At 42.3% G+C, this 11,166-nt stretch overlaps 1 protein-coding gene across 1 annotated transcript in view; it reads right to left on the reverse strand.

Annotated features, from left to right (window-relative positions):
• Positions 1–329: 329 nt before the first annotated feature.
• LOC104955698 (desmoglein-2-like) overlaps positions 330–11,166 on the reverse strand; it is a 13,508-nt gene continuing 2,671 nt past the window's right edge. The window contains exons 2-9 of the mRNA XM_010783085.1: positions 6,102–6,236; positions 5,825–6,010; positions 4,664–5,049; positions 4,415–4,557; positions 3,758–3,979; positions 3,279–3,521; positions 2,764–3,185; positions 330–2,622 (exon numbers count right to left, since the gene is read on the reverse strand). Coding sequence (XP_010781387.1) covers positions 1,396–2,622; positions 2,764–3,185; positions 3,279–3,521; positions 3,758–3,979; positions 4,415–4,557; positions 4,664–5,049; positions 5,825–6,010; positions 6,102–6,236 — 2,964 coding nt within the window. The 3' untranslated portion in view covers positions 330–1,395. The remainder of the gene's footprint in view (positions 2,623–2,763; positions 3,186–3,278; positions 3,522–3,757; positions 3,980–4,414; positions 4,558–4,663; positions 5,050–5,824; positions 6,011–6,101; positions 6,237–11,166) is intronic.

Below are 11,166 nucleotides of genomic sequence, written 5' to 3' on the forward strand. Positions count from 1 at the left end.
ATCTAAAGGGTTAAACATCTGAAAATAAAGAATCTTTATTAGATTTGTATAGCTTTAACCAGGAACAAGGTTTAATGGCTTCAAGGTTAGCAGTGTAAGTTGGCTGGAAAATATGAAAATCTTTCTGGAGTGATTTTCTTCTCTTAGGGCGTGTATTCTGCCCACAGCATGCTCTGTCCTGATCTTAAGTGGGCCTACTGTCAATCACTGTGACATTTTACCAAGGTTATTACTGCCAATACAAAAAGGAAATACTTATAGCATAATACATTATATCAGCCTCTCGTTCTGCAGACAGATTATAACATAAAGCGCTTGTTGTCCTCAAGTGAATTGTAGAAATGTTTATTGAAGTTAGTGGTAGATACATGTTTCCCATCGGGGACAGACATTTACATTGACATTTTTTTATCCCAACACATCTGTTTCTATTCAACTGAATCAACCCTAGTTTTTACCATTTAAAAAAAAATTGTATAACGTTACATAGCAAAATATGCAATTATAGATTTTAGAATGACATTAAATAACACATAACATCATGACAGGGAGCCTTTAAAAAACCTTCTACCCAGCATTTACCATTAACCATTCATTCAAGAGCAACTATCAAAATCGTGTGAATATAAAAAGATTTGTAAAAGTAGATGAAACATGTTTAGATCAGGTCCCATTACAGAAAAAACAAAGTGCAAGTTAGTGGAAACAAATGAACAGAACAAACAATTTATGTTTTGTTTTTTACAAACATTAATTTTGTAATACACACAAGATTTATCTAGAAATCAGCTTTGGACTTAAATAGAGCACCTCAAAAGACTATATGTTTAGAATAACTTAACTTTTGACTGTAATGCAGTCTACCTTGAAACTACATTTGTTTTACTGAGGTGGAATGTGCAGGTGGCCATTGAGCTCAATGTATTAAAAATATCGACTATCTCCTAATTACTAAATGTACTTGTGTCCATTCTGCATGCCACATAACTTCTGACGCTAACCCTATACTTTCTGACGCTAACCCTATACCCTATAAGTGCTGAATAAGTTCACAAAAATACTTGCCAAAACCATCCAAACATTGACAAAAAAAAACTTGTTGTAAAGTGCTTTTTCTTCAGAAAACTGTGATAATGAATGTATTCTTTAATAAAAAAAAAAACAGGCCTAGTGGTGCACTATCATGGCATTATCTTGGGTGGATATGCTTTAGTGAAATAGAAGCAGCTACGAACATGCGTCTACATGTAGTTTATTTTCTTGTCAAACTGCTAACGCACACCCTCCACAAATAAACTGAAATTGACATACACTGAGACACTCTGTCTCTTGTTAAAATATCTGAGGCTGCATTGCCGGAAATTTGAACTCTATTTTACAGTTTCCATTCCTATATTATAACTCACTGAATTTCTCCTGCACCATGACCTTGCGGTAGGTGGGGGTTTTGCTCTCTGTGGTGCTAGAGGAAGTCACCACGTTGCTCTGAGAGGCAGCAGATGTTTTGCCCTTGCTATAAATGACCTTTTTAGAGCCAGAGACGCCATTCTTTTGAGACAGACCTCCTGTCTCCTGGACCAGATGCCCTCCCTTGCTTTGCCCTCCGACCACCAGGACCCTCTGAGATCCAGAAAGCCCCCCTGACTGCAGAGTGCCCCCCTGCATGAGGAGGGTCTGACTACCATGATGCCCTTTCATTGTCCCTGTAGGGACTTTTCCCTCCACCACCATCATGGTCTGGGAGCCAGAAAGGTTGCCAGTGTGGATGAGGTTGCCACCACTTCCATGGATCCCGTTCCCCTCCACCACCATCATGGTCTGGGAGCCAGAAAGGTTGCCAGTGTGGATGAGGTTGCCACCACTTCCATGGATACCGTTCCCATCCAACAGCACCATGCGTTGGCCCCCGGCTTGCCCACTGGACATCATTGTCTGTCCCTGAACCACCATGCCTTGGGCATGTCCAGTCTGGGTGCCGTTGAGCAGTACCATACCCTGCAGGTTAGAGGTTGGTGCCTCCGCCAGCATCACAGTGTTCTGAACCTGTGGCTGGACCATGTACTGCATCTGCTGCAGCACAGGGTTGGCGGTGGTGTAGTAGACGGGCTGCGGCTGCGGCTGTAGCAAAATCATCTGGCCTTGATTCATCATCCCTTCATTTACTGTGGTCCTCCCCGTGTTCACTGTGGTCATCCCTTCATTTACTGTGGTCCTCCCTGTTTTCACTGTGGTCATCCCTTCCATTGCTCTGGCCCTGCCGTCCTTCACCACCTGAGAATGTTCAGATTTTTCCCTGACCACAGTCTGAGGGGCGGGCGGCTGCACCTGGGGCGGAGGAGGCATCTGTTGGGTCATCACACTTGATGCTGAGGTGTGAGTGTGGATGGAGGGACTGGGCTGAGGAATGAAGGCTGGTTTGACCTCAGTTTGGATCTTCTTGCCTCCGCACACCTCAGCCAGGGTCTTGAACTTCATGCCGAGGTCATCGAGGAACTGCAGGTCATTCTCGGACTCCAGGAGGCTGCAGCAGCCCACTGATCCAGCTAGGGAGCCCTGACCCTCGTAGTCATGAACTAAAAGGCCATCCTTCCCTCCAAGGTTTTCGTTTTCGCTTCTCACCTTCTGTTTAAAAATAATAAAGAAATAATAAATAAGGTTACCTTTATTTGTGAATAGGTTCCCCAGTAGACTGCGAAATATTTGGTTTTAGGAAAGACATTTGCAGTGGTAGTAGAAGTAACAAATATTTAATTGATTTCTCACCTGACCGTAGTACTGTCGCAGGAAGTGGTCTGGCAGAGCCATGCCATCATACATTCCTCCCCCTCCTCCTGATTCTCTGCTCTCAAACTCCGAATAGTATCCTCTGCTGCTAGGCTGATTCCCCCATGTTTCTTCTCTCTGGGCTCCTGTGAAACCTTCTCCATGAAGAGCTCCGTTCATCCCATCCATTGAAGAGACAGATTTTTGGAAACCAATACCTGCCATGGGCGCCTGTGCAAAAGTGTTTTTAGCCATGACCATATTTGCTTCCTGTTGTACGGGCAAATTCAGTAGCGGCACCTCCGTGTTTTCGCCTTGGCCCTCAGTGCGGTAGTTAATGAGGTGAGATTTGGTGTCGAAAGGCATCTCAGTAAAGCCTGCGGCGGCCCCACATTTGCAGAAGAGCAGCAACAGAAGTAAGACTGAAAAAATACAACAGTTTTAGTCCAACTATAAGGTTTGTAGTGTGAACAGAGCCAAGAACCTTCATCCCATGAGCATCTCATCATACTCACATAGTAGCAACAGTAGACCCAGGAACAGCAGTCCGATGCCTGCAGGTCCTAACTCTATGTCTCTTTTGCTCTGACCATTTTTGCCTTGTTCTCCACACATCTCCCCATCCTCACAGGTGCACACTTGGACCGTCACTTTCTGTGGTTCTGGACAGGCCTGCCCTTGCTGGTCCTTCACCACAAAAGTCACCTCGTATAAACCGGGCCACAGGGACTCCTTGGCCCTCAGAATGGCTGCAGTGTCTGCAGGCATGAGACGAACAGATGATGAGTGTGGCAAGTCAATATGTTTTCTCTAATATTTTGGATAAAACTCTAAATTCAAATGTGTTTTTGAAATGACATTAATATGTGGTAAACACTGACTCATGTTGACACAGAGCCTGTTCTAACTATCTTCATACTTCAGTGTGCATATCTATTTGGATGTTTTCAGGTCTATTTACATCACGTTTAAATCTTCACCGTATTCTCCTCACCATTGTAGTGCTCCACCTGCCATTTGCCCTTAGTGCCCTCTGGGATGATTTCAAAGACAAAAGGAGCTCCATTGGGGAAAAAATCGTCATCTTTAGCCTCCACAATAACGGCATCATGAGGGGTACATACAGTCTTAAAGTCACTGGTTAGCGTGGGGCAGTGGTCGTTGAAATCCTCCACCTGGATGGCTACTGTGCCAGTGGCTGTTTTAGAAGGCATGTCTGTGTTGGAGAAATAACCAGAAATAAAAACAAATCATTCATTATTTCCTTTGTTTCCTTCTTTATTATACATACACAAGTTCAGAGACAAATGCATCAGTCCTTCTTCTGCCAGTGGGCAACGAAGGTCTCAATTGCTTATCGCCCAATTCATAAACATGCAGGGGCTGGATCGTTTATAATGAACCTGTTTAAATTATTATATTTAAGCTTAAACTTAGCCATAATTATGGTATTGGCCACTTTGAGTGACAGTCGGGTGCTGCCCACCTTAGCTTCTACAATGCTTCACTTTGAAACATTTCAGTTTAAGTCATGACCAGAGTTAGACTTTAAGCTTGATGTGTCATACTTTCCCACAGATAATGCTCACTTAGAATACTAGCATTACATAAAAACAGCTGATGCTGGGGGTAGATACAAAGTAGGTGGTACCTTCTGTAATGCAGAGTACTTGAGCAAAATATGTCCCGTTGATCAGGTGTGGAGACTCTCTATCTGGCATCTTGTTCAGTTTGATCTCAGCTGTCTTTGGGTCAATTGTGAGCCAGTTGTCAGGATCTGAGCCTTTGACATACCTACATCAGAGGAACACTGTGTTAGGTATTATCTTTAGTGTAGAAAATCAAGCTGATGTTGTACTTGCAGATTTTTTCATTTGTATGTGTGTGTTTATGTACTGACCTGACATTCTCAGCTGCTTTCCCAGTGTCTCCATCTATTGCGGTGTAGCTGCCAATTACTTCATTAATGCTGACAGAGCCTCCCTCTGAGATGGGAATAGCTTTTACTTTGGGGTCAAAACTTGGCCCCTCTGGCTGGTTCTTCACATTGATTTTGATGGGATAGGTGTTATATATGGTTCCACCACCTGAAGCACCTGTAGCACCGGAACCGCTTGAACCACCGGAACCGCTTGAACCACCGGAACCGCTAGAACCACCGGAACCGCTTGAACCACCGGAACCACCTGAACCACCGGATGCCCCTCCAAATCCACCATAAGGTGAAGCCTTGTTCTTTACAGCCAGTCCAAGTTCAATGTTTTTCACATCCTCATAATTCACAGCCTGTCAGATGGCACACATACAATGAACAGAGATTTGTATTAGCAAGTATAAAAAGGGGCCCTATTATGCAAATGTCCAGGTTCATGTTTGTATTTAGTGCCTGCGAGGCTCCACCAGCACCCGTCCGTCCGTCCAGGCGAAACAGAGGGCCTCATCATATAACTTTGCGTGGGGCCTCATGTTGGCCAGGGACGGCCCTGCCTATAACACACTACTGGAAAGGGAAAACCCCAAAAACATAAAAGACATATTATATTATATTTTGTGTAAAACTAGGACTGAGTGAAATTAAGACTCAAGGACAACTACATGTTAGCTGTAACAGCTGTTCGTGTGTAAATAAGTCAAGCTATGGTACTCACAAATTAAACGGCTTAGCTGAAGGAAGCCTTTGTGTTCCTGATCACATCCAACAGTATCAGATACAGTGTGGCCAAGGTGGAACCCACTGAATCACTCATTATAAGTTTACGTTGTATTATTATGTGTATCTTCAATGAAGCATAAAATACATTGTTTGATGTAAAGCTTATTGCCTGTTAAATTATACAAACGTAGCTGTTTCTGGACACTTCACATTTTGTATATATATTGCTCAGATGGCAGCCTTAGATGACACTGACTAATAGCCACCCTAAATGCTGACCAAAATGCCAATTAGTTCACAGTTTCACTTGTTTGTTTCTGAGTTAGTACCCAATTTGGTACCCCCATTCATGTCTACATCTAAAACTTTCATTATGGGCAAGCTTCTGTGTTGCTCACTCAGCAGTACCTTGTCGAGCATTAGGATGCCCTCGTTGGTTGCAGGGTCTGTTTTAATGCTGAAGTATCCGGCTTCATTGCCCTTGACGATGTCAAACATGGCTTCCCAACTATCTGTGGCCCTCATGTCCAAGTCCTCTGCTTTGATCCTCATCACCTCCACTCCCTCCGTGTTCTCCTCAATGCTGGCTTCATACTGCAAGTAAAACACATTATGAGATGCAGAATGTGTTTTATTTGTTGATGCAGTTCATGTTGACATAGAAGAGTGTGAGTAAGAAATCTACCTCAGATTTTTCCAAAGTGGGAAGGTTGTCATTCACATCTTTGACATCAATGACAACAGTGCTGGTTGCAATGTTTCCGCCTGATGCACCATTTAAGTCTTGACCTTGGACCGTCAGAATGTACTGATCGGCTCTCTAAAATAAGAAAAACAGTCACAAATTACTTACAGGCACCTAATCATATTGCTGTGAGATGGGACCAATATAAAAGGTGTGCATTTTAAAGGGGGATCAATTAGTTATAACTCAGTTTGCTCAGAGACGCAATGCTATGACTTTCTGCAACTGCCAACAGTTATAGAATTAACAGCCACTTAACTTGGTAATCTCATTCAGAGTTAGAGTGGGGACCTTATCATAAATCTACCATGAACAACTTTAAAGTGCTCTGCCTGGATGTTATATTCAATATTGTATATTGGGCTGCTCGATTATGGCAAAAATCATAATCTCGATTATTTGGGTCAATAATTGTAATTGCGATTATTAAATGCGATTATTCATTGACTTTGAAAACATCTATTTATTGGAGAAAAGAAATGTGAACAGTATGTTTTTAACAGTTGATTACCCTGAACTTTAAGTATAATTCAATTGAAAAACCCAAAAAAAAAACAATTATAAAAAAACAAAACAATAATAATAATAAAAGAATAATCTTTTTATTTCGATTACGTTGTTTTCGTAATCGTTGCAAGTCGTAATCGCGATTAAAATACGATTAATTGAGCAGCCCTATTATATATCCACCAGAGACACGAATGACAGAGGATTTAAGAGCAGTGGCAGCAACAATCAATTTTGTACTTAGAGAAAAAATCATGTCAAGGTGTTGCCCCGGTGGTCTACGATAGATAGATCACCGAGAAGATATATCTCATTAAAACCCCGATAGGGTATTTCTTAATTGTTTAATTCACTGGGGAATGTTTTAGATACCCTAAATCCAAAATAGATCAATTGTGTTGCCTATGTGAAGACGCATGAAGCATGCTGTAAAATCTCTAACATGCTTTGTTTTATTCAAGTTGTAAACTCTGTTGTGTCAATGCAAAAGTACATATTTTGCAAGATATGAGGTAATTACTCTGCACAAGTAAAGGTTCTTTAATAATCTATACGGCTTTATGCCAGCGTTTCTCAAACTGTTGGGTGCGCCCCACTTTTTTTTAAATACATTTTTTGGACCTCAGGCCGGAATCAAACCTGGGTCCTCGCGGGTGGTAGTGGACTGTTACAGCCGGAGACTGAGCATCTACAACGGAGAGTAAGTATGGGGTAAGAGTGTAAAGTTTAAGAGTGGGTTTGAGATTTGTTTACTCGTTGCGTACTTGTTCCACAAGCACGAAATTAATACACGGATTTAACACGAAGTTGAGCCACGAGTACACAAAATTAACACGAGTACAAAAAAGACACAATACAGGACAATAACAACGAGTACTAAGTACATGATAAAATACAGGGAAAGAAACATTACGGTTATAGACGGTTCCTTACCGTCTACTTCGTGAAATACCGACATAAACCGTGTAAATTACACTTGATTTTCACGAGCACAATTTTATAACCATGTAAAAGGGAATTATTTATTTTATTTAATTTCTAACCCTACAGCTAGACTACGACGACTTTAATGTTCAGAAAGCTCGGGGAACAGAAATTTCACTTGTTTCAGTCGGATGTGTATAATCTCTTGTTTGATATGAAATGTGTTAGACAGTCCAGAGTTCCTATTACATAAACAAACAGGATAACCACTTTTATCGGATGGACCTATATTTATATATAAAATTATGTTGTTTTGACGTTAAGTAAAACGTTCAAACCCCTGACAGGTCTGATAAGACGGTATGTTTCTCGTTTTGTCTAGAAGGTTAAGACCTGTTGACGAAGATGGAGTAATAAAGGAGAAAAATGTCCGTGAAGTCAATAGCTTTTATTACCGTTGACTACGACTTACCTCGGTCCGCTTACTCTTGAGAGACTAGCCGGATATGATAGGAACTAGTTCGGGTGAGTACCCTACAAGCTGTAAAGAGTTCTACCCTGACCAGAAACAGTTTTTGGTTCGGACCTGTCCTCTCCATGTCATGCTCTTAACGTAGGGTTAATAATTAACGTCACTTGAAGGTTTAAGCTTGAAGGTAGTCTTAGCCTCCTTAGTGGGAGAAATTACCAGTGTGTAGTGTGGTGTCACTCTAACTCGCCCCGCCCGGGGGACGTAAAGTTGGGTAGGATCATGGGTCCTCAGATCGATATCCTGTCACCCGGGTCGATAACATGTCTCGGGGCCCCGCTCGCTACCTCACTCCCCCCTTCCCCCTACGCGGCCCACGGCCAACGAGGTTCCCCGTGCCTTGTCCACCCGGAAAAGGTTCAGTGGTGGACAAGGAATGGAGGTGGGAGGGTTATTTCTACCCTCCCGGCCCGGTTCCGATTTTAACAGTTTACATAGCAAGGATTATTTGTCCCCAGAGGGTTGCGAAAAAATCCTACTTTCGATGAAAGTTTTTTATTTTGTTCCAGCACTCGATGAAAATGATATAAAAAAAATTTTACAACTTCATTTACGTAGTTGCAGGACCACGTGAAACTCGTGTGTTACTTAAATACCTATGTGAGAGAGTTTTGAGATACTTTCCCTCGACATAGGTAAAGTTATTAGGTTTGTAGACAGATCTTATACTAGCGTTTGGTTATTGTTTAGTAAATTTGAACGCCAATAAGAAATAGGAATAACCAATGGATAACGGTAAGAAAGAAAAAAAATTATAAAAATATATAAAAAAGGATTAGTGAGTGGGAAAATTTGACAAACAGAACAACAGACAATGACAGGATATCTGTGTCAACCTTATTAAAGAAATGAAACAAAAAATGTTGATCCGATGTAAGTTCGGGAACCGGAGGAGCTTAAAAGTTGGGAAAGCTGGGTACAGCACCGTTTTTACATGTGCGGGTATATATACGATAATTCAGTAGTAAGTTAGTTGGTAAAAAAACGAAGGAAAAAAAAGTACTTAGGTGAATTTGGTTGAATATTTCATGTTTTGATGGCTTTGTAAGGGTTATTAAAAGTTTCCTAAAATTGTTAAATTACGGCACAAAGTAATAAACTTAATAAAGTAATAAATACTGTTTTTTTTGGGTTTTTTGACTTAAAAAAAAAAAGTTATATTAGTTAATCAGTCTCCCTACCTTGAACAACCACCAAATAATCTCAGAACCTTACACAGTTTCTAATTCGTTGTTTTACTAAACTGACGTATAAGTAAAACATGCGATCACAGTCTAATGATGGAGACCTGGGAAGCACCGGTTTTTACATGGTGCGGATATTATTGACGATAATTTAGGTAGTATGTAGTTATAGAAAAAGATGGAAAAAAAAAAAGTACTTAGTATTTGGTCTGAAAGATTGGTCATGAGTTTTATGGTTTGTAAGTTAGTAACAAGTCCTGTAAATTTGGAAATTTACGGACAAAGTAATAAATTTAATAAATTAAAAGAGAGGTTTTTACGGAGTAACTGAAGGTAAGGTTTGGTGTAAAAAACTAGAGTGACGGTAACGTCATATTTTGTGGTACGTAAAACCATTACAGTCGTAAATAAATCTTCTCGTTCATCACTATAAACTATAAAAGAAGAGGTAAGGATGTCCTAATGTGGTTAAAAGGGTTGACGCTCGGCCTAGACGGTACAGGTTGCATAATGTGTAAAAGGGTGACGTCCGGTCTACTTCAGATGTAAACGTCAATAAATACTCGGCTCTTCACCCACACACACACACACACACACACACCACACACACACACACCACACACACACAACCACACACACACACAGCACGACAACACACACACACACACACACACACAGTACACACACACCACACACACACACACACACACACACACACACACACACACAAACTTAGTACATTCGCACGTGCCTAGTAAGGTACCTTTTTCCGGTAGAAAACATACTCCCTACTACAAACTACACAGCAAAACTTCTCGACGAACTAATGAGTTTTGTTGTTCTTGTTGACAATACACAAATACGTGGACGCGCAAAAACAACTCTCTCTAGTCAGACGTAGTTCTCGGGATTGATAAAGAAAAAAAAAAATCCACTCGTCTCTTCGCTCTTTCTGGACCTCGGTTTCTCGTTCCTAGGTTTAATTCTTCGGTACAGTCACGTCTTCTCTGAAAAAAAAGCATAACCCTGTCGACTTAGAAACGACTCGGAAGAAGACGGTCCGCGTCGACGTCCTGAGTAAAGACTCTATCTGTGTTCCAAGCGTCGCCCCCACTTGTGCGTTACGAGAGACCTCAGTCGGGTAAGAACCTTTTTTTTTTTTTTTTTTATTTTTTTTTTTTTTTTTTTTTTTTCTTGAGGAGCCGTGGGAAAAAGTGTAGACTTTCACCTCTCCTGTGACTCGGCGAGGCATGTGTCCTCCCCCTGTCTCTATCCTTGCTGCAGCAAGAGGTGCTCGACCCGCGCTTTTGGTCCCCCAACAGGAGTGTCTAAAACACCTCTTCCTTTCCGGCCGGGGAAGAAAAAAAAGACCCACCACCTACACGCCGGCCCCTGAGTCACGAAGAGAAAAGAGCGAGCGGAGTGTCTCCGACGAACGGCGAGGAAGGCACCGCCTACCTGCCCGAACGGCCGAATTTTTATTATTATTTCAGTCCGCGGAATAAACAATTTCAGCGGCCCCTGTGTTTGCGCCTAAGCTTTCTTCACAGTGTGGCCACTGGACTTTTTGTAAGCCGCGAGCGGGGGTGCGACCGCCGCGCGGCGGGCATGTCACGTTACAAGATGACGGTGTAAGGGTGGGTGTTCGGTAAGTCGGATTTCCGTATATCGTCCCGCACTTCACGGAAAGTCCTGAAAAGGGCCACGCCGGCGACTGCAACGCACCCCGCGACGGAAGCCACCGGCGGACCGAAGACCGTATCACCGGGGCCGTCCATGCGAAAAGGCGGCGGGCGTTTGTGGCGGGCGACGCTCGCGGAGGAACCGACGAGGCGCGGTCGCGGCGCGAAACTTCAGGTGG

The sequence above is a fragment of the Notothenia coriiceps genome, unplaced genomic scaffold, assembly GCF_000735185.1.
Source record: "Notothenia coriiceps isolate Sejong01 unplaced genomic scaffold, NC01 NC01_scaffold00024668, whole genome shotgun sequence".
NCBI classification, from domain to species: Eukaryota; Metazoa; Chordata; class Actinopteri; order Perciformes; family Nototheniidae; genus Notothenia; species Notothenia coriiceps.